Below are 25,433 nucleotides of genomic sequence, written 5' to 3' on the forward strand. Positions count from 1 at the left end.
GTGGAGGCAGGGTGAGGAGATGATACAAATGATCGGCAACGATTCTAATGGTAAAAACTCTCTAGGGGAATGAAGGGTCCAAGTTACTTTAGGTAGCAAAAACGGTGAAGTTAAGACTCAAGGGGAATGCTCATTCATTGTACACGGACGCAGCACTGTCTGAAGTAGAGAAGTAGTAAAATATCTTACTTACTAAGTTAAAATATAGGCTTTATATTTCATACGATATCGAATGCGCACATAAAAATACCAGTGTTTTTATCTTGTTTCTGTTCAGACACTTCTTGAGCAACTGTGTTCTTTGGTGCCGGGAGAATTTATCGGCATTTAGGGCTAATGGAACAGAAGACTCAAAATCCCACACCTCTAAGGGGAGAACCAGAGTGGGCGCAGGAGAGCAGTAAGGGAGCGGAAATGGCACTGCAGTAGACGAATGCACTTCTGCCCCGAGTCACACTCTGGCTCCCAGCTAGAAAGTCCTGTAGCTTACTGGGCTTTCATCGGTTTTGAGATTTTCCTAGCGGGAAGGTATCCCAGATAGAAATAGATCCTCCTAAGTTGTAAAATCAGCGAAGTCAGTGAGAAGAACGTACATTCACTCAATGTATTCAATATAAGTAAGGAAGTCTCGAAAAGGCTAAGCAGTTCAACCAGAGCTGAAGAAGTGTTCTTGATTTTTCATTATTCCTTTTTAAATAAAGACTAAGTACAGAGATGGTCTACATACAGGTTGACATTCTGAGTCATTCAAAACAGTCATATCCCTTTTGCAAGTTCCAGAAACTACTATTGAATACCAGCCATCACACAGTATTCCCAGTGAGAGGAATTATAGGGCAATGAAAAATCAGAAGATGGCTCCTGGAGCCTCAGAACCGCTACACATACACACATTAACAACCTGGGTTTTCTAAAGAAACACGTTTTAAGTAATGCTAGTTTAACCAATGGAGAAAAAACTTCTATCAAAATATACAATTTCCATTACAGACTAGAAGGCTAATATTAAAAAAATAGTTGTAGGCCAAAAAGTTTGCTTCTATGAATGACAGGCGTCATATGATCCCTTTGAAGACCAAAGCATCGGGTGAAATCGGCTGCTCGCCTGTGACCTTCTTGGTGAGTGTTTGACGAATTCATAGACACCCAGTCTTTAGATGAAGGTGCATCCACGCGTCTTCACCCAGATTTCCAGCCGGGAGACCACGCAATTCAGAACCTCAAGTGGGATTTATGCTTTACCATGTACCTGAGAAATAATAGGACAACACGTTATAATGACTAAGGACGTTAGAACTTTAGAAGGTTACCTGTAAAGACACTTAAAATCAACAGCGAGAGACTGTCTGTCTCCTGGAAGCTGGCTGCTGTCACCTTGGGGGGAGGGGCTGCTGTCACCTGGGGGAGAGGGGCTGCTGGAGGAAGCGAGAAGCAGCATTCCTCGTACTGAGTCCATAAGGCCACCGGGCGAGGATGCTGAATGTCTCTCCGCACTATATTATACATTATAATCATCGGGTTACTTCAATCACCTGACTTTGAGGAAATCATCAGTGGGGGGGACTTAAGACCAAGGAAGTTAGATTCTAAAGGGCACCTCAAAGAAAATACCAGGTTCAGGGCTATTAACTGTGACTGTAGCTGTCCTTACAGTTCCAGCTGTAAAACTCCTATTGCTGTAAAGGACCTTAAGTCCTCTCCACTCGGAATCACATACATCAGCACTAAGCTCCTTTCCCGGCTGCCCACAATGCGAACACAGCCAGAGACCCCTCTGCGCCGCCAGAAAACACAGGGCTCTGGCCGTCCGCGCTCCCTGGCTGGACAGACACCAGGGTCAGAGGTCACCCCGCCCCCCCAGCCAGACCAGGGGGTCGAGACAGCTCAGGTCTTCGGGCTCGGGGGCTGGTGCGCTTTCTAGCGCGTGAGAGGCCCCTTCTCCACCAGACTCTGAATCAGCATCAGAGGCAGCTGCAAGTTACCGGCTGGAGACCCGCATCCAGGCAGGCGAGGTGTGAGAAGAGGACACGGGTTGAAATGGCCTACAACTCTAAGGAACTTAGACTCTAACTGATGAGGCAGGAGTCCCTACAACACAGCAGAAAGAGTGCATCCAAGGACCAGAAATACCTGTCCAGTGTTTCCCAGAAGCGTAAGAAAACCGGCCTGTCCAAGTGGCGCTTGTGGTAGCTGAGCTCCAGCACCGTCACGTCCCACTTCTGCACGTTGGGGTCTAGACGAACTTCATCGTATTTGAGGTGGAAGGCTTTAACTATTTGGGGGAAATAACATTCTTTACTCAAAATGCAATCAAATGAAAGTACTTTAGAAAATAAATTAAAATACCCAACACAGACATCAGCAAAAAAACAAAACAAAAAACCTAAACTAAAACATGAAACAATCTTTCTTCCACCAACCGAAGCTATTATAGCCAAAGTGATCTTTGCAATAGATGCTAAAACTGTGGCATCCTCAAAAAACATTCAGCGGGCAAATATTTACTAAGGGTTCATACATGCCAGCCACCCGGGACTGAAAAGAGGACTAAGGCACAATGCATTGGTCCCCTGGAAAGTAAGGCTGTTAAATACAATACGATAAATGCAGGGTAGCAGAGAAACACAAAAGAGTACCTTACCCAACCATGGAATTCAGAAAAGGCTTGCAAAGGCAGTGGTGTCTAATCTAAGACCTAAAGGTGGAGTAAGAATTAGGCTAACACAGAACAAGTGACCCAGTTAGCAGTAAGAGCATGCGCACAGAGACAATGGTTCACTCTAGGGCCGAAGGGAACCAAATGGGCCCACACGTGCCAAGTCGCTCATGGAGGGAGCGACTAAGAGGTAAGACCTCAGGGGCCTGGAGGATGCCGGCTCCCAGGCCGCAGGGCAGAGTCTGGACTGTCACCCACGCAGACTCCTGCCACGTGCTGAGCAGAGAGCGAGGGCACCACACATGAATCTGGAGGGGACAGGCGTGGTCAGTTGGGGAGAGGCATGTATGGCAAGAAAGACACCAAGAATCAGAAAATGAAGGAGGGAGAAGTAATGGGACTTGGTAAGAAATGACGGCGAGGAGGAGAGAAACACGAAGGCCTGTCCAGGTTCCCTGGAAGGAGATGATGAAATGCTGCCCCCAGTGCGGCTGCCCTTTCACAGGTGCACGTGACATGGAAGGTGTTTAGCTTTTCCTTCCATTTTTCTAACACAGGATGTGACTGCTGCTCTCACCGATACTGTCTAGTATGAGGGGTCTTGAGAGAATCTGATTAACTGTTAATTTCAGATAGCTACTTTATGGATTGTACCGTATTGCTTGCTCAAGGCCCAATTTTTTATGGAAATCCCAAGTGAATCATTTGAGCCCACAGAAAAACAAACTATTTATAAATTATTTGCTTTTATAAATAAAGGACCTTTCATTGGACACATTACTTATTTTGAATTGAATTCAAGTTAATGAATTTAAACCAATTCATTATAGGAGCTTCAGGAAACCCACTTGCAAAATGGTTTTTAAGGGCAAAAAATATTTCATTAAGTTTTAAAATTAAATAAATCAACACCTCAAGACCTCCTTATGTTTCACTTTCTAATTTTCTCAGCATGATTGCTTTAAGTCATTCTTAAAGATACAGGTTATATTTTTTAAAATGATTTGCCTAAAGCCACAAAGGCATACAGTATATAGTTCCCTTTGATAATTTCAATGGATTTAGTTTATACAATACTTATTTTTTCAACAGAAGAGACAACTTAGTAAATTAATACTGAAATATCAGAGTCCAAAAAGTTTAAGCCGCAATGAAGAAACATAAGGTTTCTCTCATCATACAAAATGTTTTATTAGCACAAAGCAATTGTGGTGAGAAAACGTACACCAAGACATGACCACAAACAGCTTTCTTATTCCGAAAAAGACTGAAAGGATTAAGCCTCAGCAAAAAGTGAAGAAGCGACACTTCTACACGGAGCCAGGTGCCTGGTGGCACAAGGACCACCAGAGCAAAACCCTGCACACAGTGCAGAGCGGCTCCTTTCTGCAACTGCATGAATCTTGTCAACAGTTTTTTGTCGGAACAAAGCAGCAAGAAAATTAAAGCAGTGCGCTTGAATAATATTTAGTAGATAGCATGATGGCATGTCAAGTGACTAAGGGACAACATAATACAAACATTTATTAATTTTTTAAATTAACTAGAAAAAATTTGAAGAAATCCTCATTTAAAAATCTGATTACAGCCGAAACCGGTTTGGCTCAGTGGATAGAGCATCAGCCTGCGGACTGAGAGGTCCCAGGTTCGATTCCGGCCAAGGGAATGTACCTGGGTTATGGGCACATCCCCAGTGGGAGATGTGCAGGAGGCAGCTGATCGATGTTTCTTTCTCATCGATGTTTCTAACTCTCTATCTCTCTCCCTTCCTCTCTGTAAAAAAATCAATAAAATAAATTTTTTAAAAAAAATCTTGATTACAAATGTATGCATATGCAGCCAACTCAAACATAAAGAAAATAACAGTTTAGAGAAGTGATATCCAGTTATAAGTTCAAATTTCTCGTAATTCTGAAAAGGTTTTATTATACAATCCAGTATTTAATATCTCCTCCAAAACTTTGTATTTTATTATTATGCAATATACAGAAAATATAATTTTTGCCAAGGCCCATACAGATGCTCCCAAATACCCCGTTTCCTCCCCCTATCCTATACAGGTATGATCATTTTCAATGTGTGTGTGGGGGGGGGCGGGGGGGGCGCAAAAGCAGCAAGGGCAAAATCAGCAAGGAGACAAATTAAAAGCTAAGAGGTAATATGTCCTTAAGTTTCTGGCTTTAGGCAAATTATTTAAAAACCAAACTGAGGAAGAGACGTTTGGGGCTCTGCTCAGAACAGGTTGAGCCTGATGTCCCAATGGGCCCTCCCTGGAGTCACCTGGTGACCAGTGAGCTGTGCGGCCCAGGCCACCCGGCCAGAGGCGTGGCTCAGAACCAGAGGCCACAGGTGGCTCCGGAGCGCCATCAGCTCCCTGAGAGAGAGAGCGTCAGTGAAGGAGAAGGGACACGGACAGAAACAGGCGGCTGAGAGCCAGAGGAAGAGGAGCTAGGGAGCCGGGGAGGCCTAACAGGTCACAGGAAGATGACTTTAAAAAAAAATGAATTTATTGATTTGAGAGAGTAAGAGAGAGAGAAAGGAAGGGAAAAAGAGAGAGGGAGAGGGAGGGAGGAAAGGATGGAAAAAGAGAAAATGAGACAGACGGAGGGAAGGAGGGACATCAATTTGTTGTCCCACTTATGTATGCATTCGCTGGTGGATTCTTGTGTGTCATGACCAGGGATGGAACCTGCACCCTGATATCAGGATGGCGCTCCAACCTATGGAGCACCCAGCCAGGGTGAAAAAGAACATTTTAAAAAGAGAACATTTGACTCAAGGAGTCAAATTCTGATAAGGAGGTCCAAAGTAACCAGTACCTGGGTCACTAGTGAGTTTGGTCGGAACAGTTTCGTGGAAGGCAAGAAAAGAGAGGCTACAGCAGACAGAATGGGATGGAAGACAGTGAGTTAGCAGAGAGAACTCCTTCAGAGGCCTGGCGGTAAAAGCCGAAAGGCAGGAGCCAGAAGGACAGGCAAGGTCAAGGGAAGGGTTTATTTTGTTCTGTTGGTTTTCGGACAGAAGGGGCAAGAGGCTTTCACTTCAAACGCTAACAGAAAGGAGTCAGCAAAGGATGAAGAGAAAGAGATCAATTCGTGGAATTGCTCATTACTCAGCTCGCACCTAAATTTCAGAAACTAACACCTGAACAAAATGACAATGAAAACCTTATTCTTTAACCCTTTGCAGTCCAATGTTATTTTTGGAATTCAAACAGTCTGATCCAAATTAATTGACGGGATTGAATATTGAACTTTTTAATGTTCTTATTGCTTGACATTGGACCTGCTCCTAGCGCCTGGTCTGTCAAGTTAGCCTCGAGGTTGGACTGAAAAGGGTTAATGAAATTGAGAGGGCACTGACATCTGGACACGTTCTAATAACTTTTTACAATACTATTCCCCAAGCACGCAAGCCATAAAGCGCAGCGTTCCTGTTCACTGATGTCCTTTCACTGAAATTCTCCCTCTCTCTGTGCCTTTTAGCTTTACTTATCAACTCTGCGCATGACTCAAGTTTCAGGAATAGCAGAGAAGGCGACCTTCATGGTGGAAACGCTAGAACTCATCACATGAGTAAGTCTCCCCAGGGTGCCATTTTAGCCTGGAAGAATGTGGGACCACCAACAAAAGCAGAGGCTGCTAAAAGTAAGCTGATTGCACAGCAGCACAATCCACACTCATGAAAAAGTTGTCATTTTTAATAAACATCTGTTTCGTGAGAATGCTTCTGATAAAGTAGTTCTAGTACGCCACTAACTTCACTGGGTACTCGGATTTAAATAACTGAAATATCCCTACCAGCAAAAAAGCCAGCTCCACTCATCTACTCCTTATGGGCCAATGCCTGGTCCCTGAGGGGAGGAGCCCATATTTGACTGACGAGTGTGGAATGCCTCCCCCTCGCGCTCTGTCCTGTGCGGCCCACAGCGACCCAGCACAGGAGGCCCCTCCACCAGGGAGCGCGCACTCTAGGCAGGGAGCCTTACAACACAGATAGAAACTGGCCCTCGGTTTTCATTAAAATGTACGGACCAGCAACAATACAACTGACTGTAAAACAGTCTAGAAAGTAATTATTAATGTCGGAGGACATGTGTGATGCTCAAAAAAAGGCTTTAAAAATATTCCACAGGTGCTTAAACATTAACATTATGTCTGTGACTCGATAAGGATCATTTGACAGACAATTCTCATCTGCAGAGACACAGATGCCCCTTCCTCCTACATAAGCCAGAGCATTCCGATGCTGGGTTCGCAGTACAAGGCAGGATCTTACTTTTAGCAAATATGTCAACTGGTGATCCATCAGGCAAGAGCCACGGCCACCCTTTGAACTGCCACGCAGGACCCTGCACGAAAACGGCCACGACCCGGTCCCTGTAAACAGAAGCGGGAGAGTCAGAGAGCAGGCGGACACGAGCTGTCACTGCTGTGCACCTGAGGCTCACAGCACACGGCCACGGCCTTTCGCCGTAACACTTCCGCCCCGACTGGTACCTGCCTGGGTCCTGCACCCAAGCTTCTTCCATATAATTAATTACATGCACAACCTCAGGTGAACTTTTAGCCTTTTATCTCGGCCCTTCTAGGAAGGACAGAAAAGGCCACTTTTCCAATGCAGCAGGAAACAGGAGCTGATCTATTAATCAACAAAGCTGGTTTTAAAAGGAAATCATTTAACATTCAAACAAACATTATTCACTTGAATTAAAAACACCAGACATTATAGTAATTCACCAACCATTTCATAAAGCTCCAAGGCCTTATTTTTAGATTCTGATTATGTGACAGTAACCTCAGTACAGAAACCAGCTAGACTTTTCTTACACTTTGCAATTGTTTTAAAACTGTTTCACTCACCACACATCTGTAAGTTTTCCTCAAAGCAACTTGTTTTACCAACCATTTAAGTTTCTTTTCCCCAAAAAAGAACAAATCTCCTTCTAGGCCCTCACATTCCATTACTTTAAAAAGTAATTAGCCCAGCTGGCATGGCTCAGTGGTTAAGCATCGACTTATGAACTAGGAGGTCCCAGTTTGATTCCCGGTCAGGGAACATGCCCTGGGTTGTGGGCTCAAGCCCCAGCAGCCGATCAGTAAGTCTCTCTCATCACTGATGCTTCTTTCTCTCTCTCTTCCTCTCCCTCCCTCCACCCCTTGTCTCTAAAATCAATAAAAATATATTTAAAAATTAAAAAACAATGTAATGTAATTAAATTGAGAAATAATAATAAATACAACTGCCATAAACCGTTTAAGCCCACCACTAAGAGGCAGGAACAAAACCCTAACGTTCACATTGGTGAGGTTTCCTCGTGCCTTTACCCTGTGCAGTGCTGGTCACGGCAGCTGACATGTGACTTACGTTAACACCCTGCATCTTCTAAACAGTTCCCGAGGTGAGTGCCACCATCCTTGCCCATTTAGGGAGGAGGAAACACAAGTGTGGGGGCAGGCGAGAAGCAGGGAGAGGGGGAGGGAGAGGGAGGAGAGAGATGATTAATCTTGTGTACTGAGTGTGCTCCTGTCCCCATGTGAGGACTGATAAGTCATGAGAATGGCATTCAGTGTCATCACGTGACCTCACGCCTCCTGGAAAGGGTCCTGGGAATGCCCTGAGGCCCACAGATAACTCTATACATCCACGGAAACAGCAAACTTTCTATTCAAGTAAGAAACCTACAAGAAGGATCCGTTATTGTGAAAAACACAGCTAACAATTCGTAACCTGCTCAAAATCTCCAAGACTGAAATTACATCCTAAATGGAAAATGCCCGCTTTCGAGGGGCCTGAGCTGCATGGGCCACACCCACCCACTAACGGAGCACCACACACGGCCCTTGCTCTGACCAGGTGACGTGCCCCTGCAGCAGCTGGGAGCTCCGGCACCTGCCACCTCAGGGAGTCTGCTGGCCAGAGCCCCCGACCCCTGCCAGGTCCCCCTGGGCAGCAGGACAAGAGGAAGACCCGTCCCAGGGAATCCTGGAAGGACAGGTGAAGGGGAGACGGGATGCTACTCCCAGGCTGCGGCGCCAGAGGCGAGGAGCCCAGTCAACAGTCACACGGACGCAGACCTGGCGCCTGTGCGCGCTGCTGGGTTCCCCCTGCAACAGCTCCAAACGTCATGCAAACAGGTCACATTCCTACTTTCTGCAAGCCTGAGCCCTGATACACAGGAAACTCTTCTCCTTCCCTTCCTGTGTGCTCGGTGCCTGCTGGCTGTGGGGAGAGCCATCACACAGGAGCCCTCTGTGCTTTGGACGCTGAACACACTGACACTGCCAGCAGCTTGACCTCCTATGTCTGAGACCAGCAAACACTCTGAAGGGAAAGTTCGTCGACTGCACCGATGCAGTAACTGCTCCACGTCACAGAGATGAGCTGCACTCTTGGACTTTGTATTTTCTCTGCAGCTTAGATTAACAAAGTAATTTAAGATTAATTCCTGTATCTTCAGTTACAGTCTCTTTATATTACACATAGCTCAGTATTTTATTAAAGAACACTTCAACATAATAAAAGAGCTAAACCAGGGTGATCACGTTATTCTTTTTATTAAATTATTCCCTTGTAATAAATGTAGCAATGCCTTCACTTACCGTTTCTTACCAGGAAATCTGAATTTTCCGAATCTAAAATCTAAAACATAGGCCCTCACAACATTAGTCTGCTTGAAGTTCTACTCTAAAAGCTGAACCAGAACCAATGGACAAGTGGAAAGAATTTTTACCAAGTTTTCCAGAAGTTAGTGTTTCTTCTTTTAAGTGAAATAAAGTGTAGCTACCTAAAATATAGGTTTGATTAGGTATCACTGGACTATATATTTTTTAAATATATTTTTATGAATCTCAGAGAAGAAGGGAAAGCGAGAGAGAGAGAGAAACGCCAATGAAGAAAGAGAATCATTGAAGGGCTGCCTCCTGCTCGCCCCTTACTGGGGATCAAGCCCACAACCCAGGCATGTGCCCTGACAGGGAATCGAATCCTGACCTCCTGGTTTACTGGCCAACACTCAACCACTGAGCCACACCAGCCGGGCGCTGGACTATATTAATGATGACCAAATTAGGCATTAGCAACGGCTTCACAAACAGGTTCTATTTATACCTCGTGATAAAATCCACGATCCCAGGAATGACGGGCCAGGTAGGAAATACAGATATCTCACCAGTCCTGAGGCATGAGTTTCAGGGGCTGGTCTACGACTCTGTAGGGAACCGTGACGCTGAGTGCGGTGCCCCCCGGCTGCATCTGGTCTTTCCTTCTCTGTATCAGCGTCTCGTTTTCTCGCTGGCAGCCCTGTTTCTTCTTCTCGTCCGATGGGACAAATCTTTGAAAACACAGAGAAAAGGCCAAAAGGTTCAATGTGATAAAAATAAAAAAAGAAGTCCTATTTTGAAGTGATTTCTTAAATACTGAGCTTTAAATCAACAACCTTGGTTTTGAAAATACACCTGATCTGCATGCCGAGGTGATGCCTGAAGAGCAAGGGTCTTTCTTCCCCCTGCATGTCGAGTGGAGCGAAGCTCACTTCAGCCTTAAGTCAATGTGGGTGTGCCTCTCACACACACATGTATGCTCACCCGCACTCAGCATTCTCCCAGGCTACACAGAAAACCGCACTGAGCCTGATTTCCCAAGCACCATTAGGGAGACAGAATTGTAAACAGAAAGGTGGCTTCAAATGAAGGCGATGTGGCTGGCGAGGCCGCCTCCCGGACAGGTGGCTCAGCCCGGCCACACACTTCACAAAACGCCCGTCGCGGTGTGCGCCTCCGCAAAACCAGGGAACTGCCATCCGGTTTCAGGGCTGCTTTGCAAATTTTAAAGTAAGAAAATTCAATCTGTGTGTGCCCATGGCCTGTTTTAGTAAATGCTGCGGCGACTTAGCGGAGTAAAGGAGCAAATCTGTGCAGGTCAATTCTCTGCTGTACCATCAGCCCTATTCTCAAAAGGACTGCAGCCGCCTGCAGCACTGTTGCCAGCTCTAGCCTTGGTAGTGATCACAAAGCGCTTCACAACAATCTTGTAAAAAACATACACACATCTCCTAAGTCCATTGGCACATTCTCCTCGCCCTGGTGCGCCCTGCCACTGTATGGGGTGGTGCCATCAGCGCACTCAGTGTGGGTCCTTCTGCTTCTACAGTTCAGGGAGACACGGGGGAGGGGACACATGAGAACTTGCACTTGCTAGAATCCTCTGAAAAGGTTAACCCCCCACACTGGCTTCGCCACCCAGCGACACTAATGCTGTGACCTGAAGGCTGCTGGTACGTGGTGACGGACAGCACTGGTGAGCTGGCTGTTCCACATCACGTCACATCTGCTGGGAAAGTCAAGAATGCCGCGTCATCTAAAACTGTCGCCCAGATAATCACTTTACTGCCTTTAGGAAACGACATTTTCCTACCTATGGGCACATTTATCCATGTACAGACAAATATGGGAGTGAGGTTACTGCACCGGCAGGAAAGCAGGGAGCCCAGGAGTTAAAACAGTGCAGATTCTCTCCAAGGAAGGTGCTGGTCAATAGTCAGACTCAGCTCTGCTTTCTCCTGCACGTCCCCGGGTCCCTGGAAGAGGGGCAAAGCCCCGCTTCTGCGGGCGGGCACCTCACAGAAGTTTCTCCCCCACAGAGCCAGGGCGCTCAGGAGGCAAGTTTGACACTAGGGTAAACCAGCAGTAAGCCCACCGCCCGCCCTTTTCCCCGCCCCTCACCATGGCCACTGCCAGGAGAGGCAATCTCACCAATGCCCACTAGACCCCTCTTGGGCCTGAATCAAGAGTAACAGCCCCGAGCACAGTGATGGCTCAGAATAAACGTTCTCCCAGCCCCGCCTGCGAGACTTCACCCCGGGGTTTGGGGAATTCCTGGGAAAACGCACTGTCTTTGCACAGTGATTGCTGGCCTCACGCTTCTGCTGATCACGTGTCCCTGCGGGGGAGAGCTGCCTGAGAGGAGGGGCCAGCTCCTGATGACATCACTCCAGCGCTGAGCCCAGCGGTGCCCAGAGCCACACTTTCAGTGACGTTGCACCAATAAATTATTCTTTGATAATGCTACTTTGAGTTGGTTTTTACCACTTACAACTAAAAGCACTCTAACGAATACAACCAGAACCGCACAACCAAGGCGGTGGATGGATACACATCATTTGGAGAAATACTTTGATGTCCATTTTTTCATTTTTTAAAAATTAAGCAATGATCTTTGGCCAGTGCATCAAAGAAGTCCTTCATTGTCTTTTGACGGTTGTTTCATTCATGACACCTCATTTCCTTGTGTGTTTTTTAGGGTTTATTGAATGTTTTTCATTGTTTTCACTTGCTCCTTGCAGTGATGGAAGGAGACTTGACTTGGGGTGTGAACACACAATACAATATACGCATGATATATTATAGCATGAAACCAATACATTATTAGCCAATGGCACCCCAATAAACTCAACAAAAAAATAATGTAATGCAAATGAGATGTAACTAGGCAAATTAGATTGCTTTTCCTTTTTCTTAAATAACAAAAGTTGAAGTTTTAAAAAATGCGATAAACGAATGTCTGGATGTGAAGCCCCTCACCCGGAGCGTGAAGGGGTGCCTCACAGACGCCAGGTGCAAACCTTCCCCAGATGCCCCACCTTCCTTCGTAAGTCAGAGAATCTCCAGGAAAAACAATTCCCAGGAAATGAGCAAGTGAAAACAATGAAAAACATTCAATAAACCCTAAAAACACACAAGGAAATGAGGGGTCGTGAATGAAACAACCGTCAAAAGACAATGAAGGACTTCTTTGATGCACTGACCAAAGATCATTGCTTAATTTTTAAAAAATGGAAAAAAATAAAGTATCGATGTTTCTATTTCTCCCTCTTCCTTCCTCTCTAAAATGAATAAAACATTTTTGAAAAGAGAAAGAGACATGGTAAATGAGAGGTCTGAAGTATAGCTCACCGAAGTCCCAGAAGGAAGAGGACAAAACAGGGGAAAGGCAGTATCTAAGAAGAACCAGAACCGATGACAAGCCTCCGATTTAAGTCTAATGACTCCCAGAGCGGGATATAAAGAAATCTACGGCCAGGGAGAGCAGATGAACTGTAAACTGATCTGTAAAACCACCAGAGAAAGCCGCCTTCCTTCGAGGACGAACAGCTGACTTGCCGTCATCAACAGTGGAAGCTGGAGGCAGTGGGATGTCTTCCAAGGAAAGAGGAACCAGCACCTCCGGGCCGGCTCCACAGCGGCTGAGTCACGCTGCAGTGCTGCTGGGCCCCACTCCACCTTTCTGCCTGGTTTCTTTCCCCACAGCCCACGTGCTGAGCCAGGCGAGCCCCCTGGGGCCCCGCCCAGCCATCACTCCTCTCTGGAACTCTGCCCCGAGAAGCTACATCTCGGCCAGAATCGTGAATGCCTTCCAATCAGATTATTTTGAACACAGTTCCAGTCCCACCCAAGCATCTCTCAAAATCATGTTGATCAATGTACAATGTGCTTTTTAATTACTTCCATTTACAGCATTAATTTTGTTATTTAGGGTGTTAAAGTTATGATGGATTTTACTTTGTTTTGTCTCTTTTACTTACTGTAGGGCTAAAAATTGAAGAATCCATGCCAACATGAGCTATGGGTTACAGCCAGTCCTGTAATTGTGTGGAGGAGGTTTCAATTATGCATTAATTACACAGCCAAGCCTCCAGCTGACTCACGCTGCAGGGGATATGTCAGCTGCAATGAGGTGTTAAACAATGAAGGGAGTGTTCCAAACTTGGGAGGACCATTAGGCCTGGTCAGCCCTGAGAATGTGGCTGTTGGACTGTTGGCTTCTTTGCAACACGACGAAGGAGAAAGATACTAAAATTCACTGTGTGGTTTTCTTTGCACTATTCGATGCCTTCTATTATAAAATAATATGTAAGTATTAGATCTGTAATATATGCAGAGAGGCACCACAAAGACTCAGAAAATGAAAAATTAAAGGCAGAATTTCCTTTGTAACATTTCAAAAACTTACTGTAAATTTTCTGTAACCATGCAGACACCTTTATAAAAGTACAGTTGTCAATTACTAAAAATCATGAGAACCGTAAATACCAAAGTCACAAATCATAAAAACGCAAGAGCTAGAAAACACTGTAAAGAGCCAAATACAGTAAGTGCAAAGAGCCCAACCCCAAGTGTGAGGACACCTGCTGGGAACTGATTCCGTCACAGGTGCAGACGTGACCGCCAGGTACTGAGAAGGAGCTTACACCCAGAGATGAGTCCGCTAATAAATTCACAGCGAGCACAGTGTCAGATGCAGTCTACCACTCTCCCATGCTCTCGGTGCATCTCCCCTCCTTCCTTCCTCCTTCCTTCACACTTACTCAGCGCCCGTGATTAGGCAACAACTGTTTCAAACAGGAGAGACACAAAGAAGAACAAGACAACGAGTCCCTTTCTCTGAGGAAATCACAACATGGCTGGAAAAGACTGGGTGCCAGACTGCAAGACACGGAGCCTGCACCAAACAGAACCAAGAAATAGAGGCGTTTCCTATTTCACAGAGAATAAACGATGCACGACCCATTCTCGCACACTGATTAGAAGGTGAAAAACAGGCGCATACTCAAATAAAAACAACACATTTTTTAAAAGTAGTTAATCAAAACCATGTTCACGTGGGTCTAACCATCTCATATTATCAGAGCTATGTCAAGAGGTGGACGAAAATGATTCTATTTCTTATTCACCCAACTGTCGATAATGTGAGGGATGGTAGATTACCAGAGTAATCCACACACGGTCAGAACAGCCAACTTCACTATACAAGCCCAATAAAATATAAAATACAAAACATAAATGTTCCTTCTGTACCCTTAAAACCTGTAATTTTATTAACCAATGTTGCCCCAATAAATCAATTCAAAAAACTCCTTTATTCCATACTGTTAATGGAAAGATCATTGAAAATTTCATTCAAAGGTATAAGGAAAAAATACTTAATGAATGGATAAACTTGTATATGCCAGGTTACATGGATTGTTATACGTCTAATTGAAGTCGCAGGCATATAAAAGTGAATTCTGCAGTTGGTAAAACCTAAAATCAGCAAGTACCACAGCTCATTTTGCTTCTGGCTTTTCATTAGAAGCAGTCTGAATTCTGTTTTGGAGGTGAGATTATTCTTTTTCCTTCTCTAAGAACTGTCATTTATCGTTATTTTACTAAGAAAGACAGAGCATTCACTCACACTCCTCCCATAGATATGTGACTGAGTGAATATATTTTCCTAGTTACAACTAAAAATATTTAACAAGAATTTTAAATGTAACACCATTCAAATTATAAAATATTATTGCCATTCTCACAGTGAATGGAAGGATCCAGATATGAAAGACTATATCCTATTTTGAAAATTATATTTCAGACTACCTGTATAGCAGAAATTGAAATTTGGTATTCTCCAAATAAGAACTACAGAATGGTACTGCTAATTCAGTGTCTGCACACTCGGTGAACAGAGAGCTGAACAAATCCCTTACTTCAGGTCCTGCAGCAGGTCCTTCGCGTTCAGCATAGTTATTAAAGAGGTGGTAGCGGCAGGGATTATGATAATGGGTGTGCGAGAACCTGCAAAGACAACATTTTTGAAGGTAGTAAACATGTTATTACTATGAAAAGGAATTATAATTGCTTTCCCAATCAAAAGCTTGTAAATGTATAATTTTCGCCCTTTTGACCCAAAAGTCACTTTAAGTCAGCAGCAATATTCAAAATATTGAACAATCAGCCAGCTGTCGTGGCTCAGTGGGTGAGTGTCAACCTATGAACCAGGAGGTCACAGTTTGATTCCCAGTCAGGGCACATGCCCAGGTTGCAGGCTCGATCCCCAGTGGGGGGCGTGCAGGAGGCAGCCGATCAATGATTCTTAACAGTCAGTATGACCTATGCACCTACTAATCCGAATAGATACCGAACACACGCATTCGATACAAGTGCGCAGGCAGAATAGTAGCCCAGCTCTGTTATCTCGCTTATTCACATTTACTTTGTAAAATACATTTAGAATCATTTGCAGAATCTTACCTTTCTTCTGATTAGGAGGAGGTCTTGCTTGAGAAACTGTTGAAAAAAAAATAAAAAGCAAACTTTTGAATGTTATAAAAATCACATTATTTTCAAGCTTAAAAAGCAAGTAAAGCCTGAGAATTATCTGTGATTATAGATGACGAGCTCAGTCGCGGGTGTTAACCAGCCTGCTCTGCGGCTACTTCAAGTCCTGGGGGGCAGGATGAGGGCTGGTTCTGCAATTCCCCGTCCAGGGTCCTCTGAGTAAGCACTGCCTGCTCCGCCTGTACATGCTCTGTGGGGACCAGAAATCCCAGCCACGGACGAACCCCTCAGGCACACTGCTGAAAGGCAGGGGGGACAGCCAGCCGGGGCCCTGGGAGGCCCAAGGAATCATGTGGTCTGGCCCTGCCAAGGCTTAGAGGGGTGAGTTCATTAAATGTCTGACCAGATATCGCAGCTAATGTTTAAGTGGATCATTCTGTGTGGCCAGCGAATGAGGTAATAAATATCCAATGGCCCTTGGCAGAGCAGCCGATGTGAGGAATGAATACCTCCTAAGAAGGTTCTGGCTTAAGAAACAGAGTTGATGGTGGTGCCCTTTATGTACGAAGCAGGAAGGGTGAAGTCAGCCATCGGGGGAAATATCAGGGAACAAAGGTTTTCCATCAGTTTTAAGACGCCTGTGGCAAACCCAAATGTTAGCCAGTTAATGTGGGATGCCAGACCTCGGAAGAGATGTCTGAACCAGAGACACAAACTGAAAAATGACCAGAACATCAACTTAAAACTACGGTGAGGTACTGTGAGCCACATGTAGGTGGTAAAGTGGATGCCTGGACCGCGTGAGGAATCTGACACACACACAGGGCTGTCCGTCTCTCACGAGCAATGAGAGGTACACGAGCCATAGGCGGCCGACCCACCTCCGAGACCCGGGGAGTGAAGGCAGGAGGGACAGCTGGGGGGAGAGGGGGCCTGGAGTGCGGTGTGCACCAGGAAGAGGGCGAGGGACAGTGTGTGTGCGGGTTTCCCCTGGTGAAGAGGGAAGGGCTGCCGGGAGCAAGCTCAGCTGAGCAAAGGCCTGTGCCGCTGAGTCCACTGGACACGTACGTGGGCCTCGCCAGGTACAGTCCCTGCCTCTGCTTAACACATTTTTAAAAAACGATTACAGAACCTTATGTGCTAAATAACACAGACATCTGAAGTCCTAAGCATCAAAGCTGTATACCAATCTATTAAAACTATGGTTTTCTGCTCTATGATTAGGGGGGTTTGGGAAATCACATCCACATGCACCATCACGGAACTCAAACAAGGAATTGGTGAGGGGTGCTACATATACTCTGCTTTTTAAAACATTTTCCTGAAACATTTTAAAATCATTTACTTAAAATTTTCTTTAACTCCTCAACTATCCTACTGTTTTGTAAATGTTCTGTAAGATCACTTGAGAAGTATTTGAAGTAAAGTTTCAGGTCCTTGAAAGCATGACCACTCTTGTGACCATTTGGGGGAAAAGATCTTGTTTTTACCTGGTCTAGGTACTGGCTGTGCCGCAGGAGTCTGAGTCTTACGGGCCGACGCACCCTCCTTTAAAACAATAAGAAATGATACGTGATGTTAAAGTTTCTTTATAAATTTCACATCTATTTGTCTTTCAATCAGTCACTCTACCAAACATGCTCTGATCAATCCTAAGAGTGTAAAAACAAAACACTTTTCCTTATTTTTTATACTATTGGTCATGATGTGGGAAATAGAAATCTTAGGTGGAAAATGAATTAAAAATTCTTACCATACAGCAGTTATTTCTCAAATATCCAATGATTTGTGTAATTGCTGACAATTTTAACATCTCAGAAATGTCATCATTTTTAAATCAAGTCAATCTTTTTCCCCTTAAACAGTCTCAAAATGAGTAATACATAACCTCAGATTAGAAAGATATAAACAACATAACTTTGCATTAAAAACCACAAATACTTGACATTAATTGCCTCTAAAATATTCAGGGAAAATAAATAATCCCATTTACAAAGATGAGATTTTTTTAAGAATGATTAAAATATCTTAAAAATTGAATAACAAATCTCAACTAATTACTAAGCTTGTGATATATACAAGAAAATGTGCTGAATATTGAATTTTATCAACTATTTACTCAGTAGATGACACTGAAATACTTAAGACCCTTTAAAAGAAGAGACACTGAAATTGAGTTCCACTTTCAAGTCAAGAAACTCCATTTGAGGCACAAGGTGGGGCAAAGCTAGGGAGAAGGCCAGCCAGGCGGCACCAGCACCTTCATTCTGAGCTAGCTCCTTCCAGCCGGGCTAATCCCGCTTTGGGAGCTCAAAGGAAAGTAAAACGGGTTCCTAATCACCTGCTGTCCTCAAAGGAAAACTCTAAATTCTGAGTAAACAATAACTTTCCATCAAAAAGGAAACACTAGTTACTGAATTTAAATAACCAAAACACATGCCATTCATCCAAACATTTTAAATTAATAAAGAAGATTTGATCTAATTTTAAGTCAGAACAGCCCAGAGATATAAACCACAAGCAACATTGTTGATGGATAGCAATGAAACTAGAATCTGGCATCTAAAGAACCGTCAAATGGCGCTTTCAGAGACTAGGGCAGTGATGGGAACCTTTTGAGCTCTGCGTGTCAGCATTTTGAAAAACCCTAACTTCACTCTGGTGCCGTGTCACATATAGAATTTTTTTGATCTTTGCAACCATAGTAAAACAAAGACTTATATTTTTGATATTTATTTTATATATTTAAATGCCATTTAACAAAGAAAAATCAACCAAAAAAATGAGTTCGCGTGTCATAGGTTCGCCATCACTGGACTAGGAGGAAGTCACATCTGATCCAGAACCGTAGGGTGTGTCTCCAGCACAGGGACTGACAGCTGGCCCTTCGGCGAGCAGGAGCGGAAATAAATGCCGAGCATTTACGGGCCAACCACTCACACTGAAGCACAGAGAGGGATGGAGACCAACGCAGGGAGGACCGGACCCCACTCCCTCCTCCCGGGATGAGAAGACATGCGACAGGTGCAAACCACCACCAGGGCTGGGGTGCTCTCCCCGCACCCCGTTCTCCCTCGTTCTTCCTACCAAGGACATGTAGCTGAATTTATCTACACAGATAAGCAGGTAGTATACTAGTAAGTCCATAAAATGACTTACCTCTACTATTAGATAACGAATAAAGTTACACCTGACTCATCACATAACGATCACTCAAAAGCTGAATAAAACCATTACTTCTGTACCAGAAGAAACTAAAGGTTAGGAGGTGTGAGACGCTAAAGGCCCTCACCTTTAGCCCTGGGGAGGGGCCCTCTCCCACTGCAACCCACATGCTCGCCCCGGGGGCTTGTGCTGAAAGCGCTCCCGCCCAGCACTCCCACCCCTTTCCCGGTAAAGTAAGGCTCCTCTCCTTGTCCTCTGGACATGCCTGTGGCTCGTCACAGCTACCGTGTCCCAAATGCTACGCCGCTGCCATTCCTGAAGACGCCCATTTCTGCTGGTGAAATAACTCCTGCTTCATGTTGAAGGTTGTCAGGGGCCTGGCAAACCCGGCTTTAGATTCGGACTCCTGGGGGGCTTTCTAGACAAGCCCAGGGAAACCCGAAAACCAGCGGGACAGCTCTGCTCTTCCGCGTTAGAGATGACGGCCTCTTCCCTTCAGGTGTGTGACAGATGTGAACGCAGACCATGCAGGTAGTGTTGCAGTGTACCCCGCAAATCACACAAGGACACCTCAAGAAGTCGAATTAAGGAGGCACATTTATTTCAAAGCCAGGACTACGAGGGGACAAATACTCTCCAAATCTCGTAGTGCCTGAGTAGAGTAGTAGCCATCTTATAAAGGCCAAAACCACATCCTGCTAGACCAGTGGTTCTCAACCTTCCTAATGCTGCGACCCTTTACTACATGTTGTGGTGACCCCCAATTTCATTGTTACAAATTGAACATCATTAAAGCATAGTGATTAATCACAAACACAATATGTAATTATATATGTGTTTCCTGGTGGTCTTAAGCGACCCCTGTGAAAGGGTCGTTCGATCCCCAAAGGGGTCGCGACCCACAGGTTGAGAACCGCTGCGCTAGACACTGGAATGTGGAATTACCTTGTGAAAGCAGTTTTACAGAAGCAGAATTGAGCAAAGTTAACCATCTTTAAAGGTTCTATAGTTTCAGTTCCCAGAGCCACTGAGTTAAGGAAAGTGATTTTGTGGTTTGGTCCTTGGACACAGAAGAGCCTCTGTGATGTGGGCTGGCGACATAATGGGGGGGATGTGTGTGAGTTTCCAGGTCCCGGTCTAATCTGGAAACTGAGGCAACTGCCCTGCTGTGTAAGCAAGCACGCGCACAGAAGCCAGGACAGCAGGGTTAAAATCCAAACAGCAGTTTTTACCCGAGATGAAAGATACTACGCTCAATGCTTCAGTAGAAATTACCAGACAGTTAGGCAGAACTATAAAACTTCACAAAACAGCTGCCAGTTGCTGAGTCTGACAAAAAACTTGTCACCTTTCCTGAGAAAGTTTAAGCATCGAATTCAGATGTTAAAAGACAGGAGACTAAAGGGAGAGCGTCTACCAGCCTGCCTGTCAGGATTTCTACAGACTCCGTGGCTGGGAACACGAAGGTGCTAGAAAGAGCCACTGGGGGAGCTTTCATCTCTGCCTGCTCGTCTTCTCCACCAGCGTCACCTGAACTTAGGACAGAACGCGGGGGGGCCTGTAGCGGAAAGTCCATTCCGACGACGTGCACAGGCCGTGAGGAGTCTGCAGGAGGCTCTGCTGTACACACACGGGCCCACTGCCGTGGGGTCGACAAGCCCTGGAAACTTCGGGGCTGCGGACAGTACCGAAGGCTCCCTCCTCGCCAGCGAGTACCGCTGGAGCGCTCTTCATCATCCAGATCCAAAGGAAACCCAAGGGCCCACCAGAGCCCAACCAAAAGAACGGGCCAAAATCGGGGGATCCCTGGGCCCTAAGGTGTAACAAGCTGCGCCCGCCTGCAGATGTGGGCGCGCAATGGTTGGTCGATAACTACTTGTTGGACAAATAATAAAGTGAAAATATAAACAGCCACTCATGCTTCTGTGAGTGACTTCTGGGCATGCTGCCCCAGGGTCGGAAAAAGCGCCATTTCCCCGGCTGCGCCACGCACACCACGCACACCACGCACGCCATGGCCGACCTGGGAGCGCAAGGACTGAGAGAACCTCGCTTTAATCCCTCGTCACAGCTTAGCTACCAGTGGGGACAATCATTTGACGACTCTAAGCCTGGTTCCTCCTCTGCCGATGGGCACTGCAATGAAACTGATGAGCAAAAAGGCCGTTTATGGAACATCTCAGGCAGATCCACGCCGACCGGGTTCATCCTCGGCAGTGGCCACTGCTGCTGGCTACATAGTCAAAGCAAGGCGCTCCTGATAAATATGATCTTCTAACTCCAACTTCTCCTTCTGTCAGCGGAGTGATTTTAAGTAGGCGCTGAAGCATTACTCCAAATTAAATAAGCAAACGGAGCAGGGAGCATGTGCATGGGTGGACAGAGAATTAAATGCCCCAAAAAACGGGTTGGGCCTGGCCAGTGTGGCTCAGTTGGTTGGGCGTCCCTCCCATGCACCGAAAGGTTGGTTTCATTGCCAGTCAGGACACATAACAGTCATAAGCTCCTAAAATGCACTAAAAATCTAATGGACAGAAATAAAAAATGTTAGAGAGCCTGGCACTAAATTTACAAGTTAACACGAGCAGCTGGCTGGCTTGGGACACAAAACCAAATCTGTCCCTCAGGCTGCCTCCTGGGCCCCAACTCCACAGCTCTGGCCTGGGCAAAGGCCGGCGGTGTGGACAACGGGCTGCCTGAAGGGCAGGGACGGCAGGGGCACCCAGCAGCACATTTCCCAGTGGGGTTATGTTAGTAACATCGGTTAACCCAGGTTCAGGGGAAGGAGCCCTTGTTACAAGTTGGAAAGATTGAAACTGTGAAAATGAAATCTACACCCGGGCTGGTGTGGCTCACTGGGTTGGAGCATCATCCTGTGCACGGAAGGGTCTTGGGTTCAATTCCTTATTGGGGTTTGAAAAGGAGGCAACTGATCAATGTTTCTCTCTCACATGGATGTCTCTCTCTCTCCCCGCCCCCCCACCCAATCTAAAAATATCAGTATAAACATATCCTTGGGTGAGGATTTTTAAAAAGAAGAAAATGAAATGTAGCGCAAGCAGGCTTTTTCATGTCCCATTTTTGTCCTTCCTCCATGTCCGCACTTCCTGACCCTTAATCACCACCCTTTGATGTGAAATTCACAAGAACAGTTTTCAGGTTCACTAGACATTTCTCTGTATTTGAGTCTTATGTTCATGAACAACATATGGGAAAGTAATTGTGTAAATAGATAGTGTGCGGACTTTGGATCCTTCTATGATCCTGAAAAGTAAACAAGTGACTAGAGTTAATCTCTAGCATCTCTATTTCCTCCATAAACTGACATGTGATAATCAAAAACTATTACAGGAAATGAAAGGCTATAGTTGATATAATAGACATTACTGGGATATAGGACCGTGAACATATAGCTTAAGTCCCAAAACTATACATTTCTGGGAGTTAGTGTACCTAAAGTCTGGGGGAAAAACTGATAATTCAAGCTATTTTAAAAAAACAGAATGCCCCAATACTCTGCAGAAAAAAAGAAGGTGCCCAGGAGACTAAATATACCAAGAAATATCCCAGTACCTAGTGCTTACTAGAAAGCCGGCTTGACAGCAAGTTACCATCCCACCCCGAAACACTGGGACAAGTGAGTCTCCTCAGAAAAACCTAACTGCCCACCAGCAAGATCCTCTGCACGTGTGCTGTATGTACTCTATCATTTTGCTGAATTTTATCATACGTGGAATTTTAAACAAAGGCAAAATAAGTAAAAATGCAAAAGTGGTTAGAAATAAAGTTTTACTGCCTTCGAGGACATCGGGCACCACACAGAGGAACAAAGCAGGTGGGCTGTAGCACACTGTGGCAGTGAAGCCAGGCAGCTGACTTACATAAGCCCCAGAAATGGGGGGTGGGGTCTGAGTTACAGATCAAAGAAAAGGGCCCTCGAGTCTGAACCAGGTGTTCGTAAAAGGGAGGCAACTTGAGAGAAAAAAAAAACTTCAAAGGAAGGGGTGCATTGAAGGGATGGAATCGGATCAAGTTACATATAAAAGCTTATATTGTAGTACCCTATATACAACCATGTCTCTCTCTCTCTCTCTCTCTCTCTCAAAGCTTATATTGTAGTACCCTATACAACCATGCCTCACACACACACAGGAAAAGCAACATCTAACCCTGAAAACATTTAGAAAGCCTGTGTGCTCAAGCATAAAGCCAACAAAAAAAAAAAAGGACATAAGATAAAGAAAATAAAATTATCGCCCTTCATTTCCTAATCATCCCTTTTCTTATTCTTCACCCGTCACCACACGGGGACTGAGTGTCACACAGAAGCACAGTCGCTAAGCTTCTCCTACCTTCGGCTTTTAGTCCAAATTAATGCAAACGATCACGTGGGCCCGAGCCAAGCAGTGACGTGCGATTCTGCTCTGTCAGAGGGAACATCTGTCAAGCCCACATTCAAAGTGCTGCCTGCCTGTGCGGCAGGAGGAGCGCGGACCTCGCATTCCACCCGAGCCCGCCCCCGGGACGCTGCCGGAGCCTCCCTGCAGCTGCCAGGCACCCGGGCCCGGCCTCCTCCCCGCGAGGCTCCCCCTGCAGCGCGGCCGGGAACATGGATCCTCAGCAGGGAGGACGGCGCTGCATTGTCCGGCCGGGAGCGCAGAGGTAGGGCTTCCACGCAGCAGCCGCCGGGCCGAGACAGCCCCGCTGCACACAGAGCAGCAGCCACAGCTCTTTTGTTCCGAAGCAGAGGAGATGCCAGCAGGGAAGAGCCCCCGGAGCCCAGCGCCCCCATGAAGGAGGAGGCGCTGGAGGCAGGAGACAGGTGGACACCGGGGGCCCCGGCACAGCAGGCGCAGGAGGCAGACCGTGGGGGATGTGCGCATGTTCCGTGGCACCTTTTTGCTGAAGGGCTGGAGCCGAAAGTCTGCTCCGTGGGCATGATCCTCTGCACACCAAGGGCCTGGCCCGGGAAGGTATGTCGTGTCTCGTGTGTGATGTGCTTTCAATGTCTCTCCTGGGCTGCACGGCCCCGGGCCGCTCTGTCTGATAAACAAGTGCAGCCGGCTTACTGCCCTTGAAGCTGGGGCAGGGTCCGAATGGGGGATTTGCGTGTCATTGTTTGGAAGGCACCGTCCCTGCTCTCCCGGGAAGCTGTAGCTCAGAGTAAGGACGGGTTACGGGAGAGAAAAGGCAGCCAGGAACAGGGTGTGCTTAAACGATTCTCTGAGAAATTAAAACTTACAAAGAAAATCTGTCGCCCTCTGAAGAGAACATGGCAATCCTCTGCCAAATTAGGTCAAATGGAAGCCCGTCTCCGGAACCACAGGCTCCCTCTAAAATGGCCATCGAGAGACAATGCAGGGAAGTTACATTCAAGAGTGTCAGCGATGCTCTTCACACCAAGAGCTTCCCCAAAGTCCTTTTAGAGCAAAACCTTCATCTGCAGCAGCTTTAGGAGCACAGCCTTCCCTCCAAAACGCATCTGCCCAGATAGAGATACTGAGCCGAGAGCACGGGCGCGTTAAGCATCGCCATGCGATGGAGACTACGGGGAGCATTCGCACAGATCACATGGGCGTGCGAGTTTGTGCACCGCACACACAGCAGATCTGCATGTTCCCGTGCCCATGAAAACAACTCGGAAACAAAGAAATTGTAATGGTGGCTGCAAATCCCCCATCTAAATCAGTGAGCTTAAATTTCAGGCAACAAACTGGTTCTCAGTGACCAAATATGTAAGGCTGCTCTTGGTAGTCATTTTTTAAATAAAATTCAAAAACATAATATGAAAACACTTTGATAGAAACATATCCTTAAGTAGCACTACAAGGTCAAGAATTAAATGTAAGTCTAGTCACTGTGCCCCCAGGCTACCATACACAGGTAACAAACTACTGCCAGGCAGGTGTGGGCAGGGCGAGATACATCTAATAGACGATCTTAGCAACAATCCTAGTGGTAGTAACAGCTCATGACTCAGGAACTCAAGGATATTTCTAAAATTTTTTAGAGGTCTAGCAAAGATCTTAATTTTTGCTCATTTTCACAGCAAAAGTCAATAAGCTATTATTTCATCATCATCAAGGCAAACACTTTGAAGACATGGAAGCATGCCATTCTAAAATTAAGATTTAAGAATTTATTGGGACCAATTATTCTTACATCCCAACATCAACTCTCATTCATACCATTTTTACTCCACTTAAGAATGAAATCAGATGGTATTAAAAAAAAATATGATTGTGAAAATCTCAAGTCTCTCTTAGGGGCTTTATCTCTCAATGTTAAAAGCACCTACTAAACATTTTTATAAGCTAGATGTCTCGAAAGTGTAGAATTTTTTACTCAAGCACCACTTAAATCTAGAACTGTTTCAACAGATTACAGATACCAATACTTTTAAAAGACAAATGATAAGAATAGTGAGTGTGTGTGTGTGTGTGTGTGTGCGCGCGCGCGCACCAACTGAACATTAGACCGTAACATTCTCTCCAAGAACTTCAACCCATAAAAGGCAC

General features: G+C 45.6%; 2 protein-coding genes across 2 annotated transcripts in view; one reads left to right on the plus strand and one right to left on the minus strand.

The window, feature by feature from the left end:
• Window positions 1-197: 197 nt before the first annotated feature.
• The window catches only part of CDC73 (cell division cycle 73), a 61,764-nt gene continuing 36,528 nt past the window's right edge, over window positions 198-25,433 (minus strand). The window contains exons 11-17 of the mRNA XM_015559998.1: window positions 17,241-17,298; window positions 15,724-15,759; window positions 15,180-15,267; window positions 9,828-9,989; window positions 6,935-7,035; window positions 2,131-2,272; window positions 198-1,249 (exon numbers count right to left, since the gene is read on the minus strand). Of these exons, the coding sequence (XP_015415484.1) occupies window positions 1,213-1,249; window positions 2,131-2,272; window positions 6,935-7,035; window positions 9,828-9,989; window positions 15,180-15,267; window positions 15,724-15,759; window positions 17,241-17,298 (624 nt within the window). The 3' untranslated portion in view covers window positions 198-1,212. The remainder of the gene's footprint in view (window positions 1,250-2,130; window positions 2,273-6,934; window positions 7,036-9,827; window positions 9,990-15,179; window positions 15,268-15,723; window positions 15,760-17,240; window positions 17,299-25,433) is intronic.
• B3GALT2 (Beta-1,3-galactosyltransferase 2) overlaps window positions 12,892-25,433 on the plus strand; it is a 20,715-nt gene continuing 8,173 nt past the window's right edge. Inside the window, exons 1-2 of the mRNA XM_006757648.2 lie at window positions 12,892-12,903; window positions 23,638-23,888. The gene's annotated coding sequence lies outside the window, so the exon portion shown is untranslated. The remainder of the gene's footprint in view (window positions 12,904-23,637; window positions 23,889-25,433) is intronic.

The sequence above is a fragment of the Myotis davidii genome, unplaced genomic scaffold, assembly GCF_000327345.1.
Source record: "Myotis davidii unplaced genomic scaffold, ASM32734v1 scaffold875, whole genome shotgun sequence".
Lineage (NCBI taxonomy): Eukaryota > Metazoa > Chordata > Mammalia > Chiroptera > Vespertilionidae > Myotis > Myotis davidii.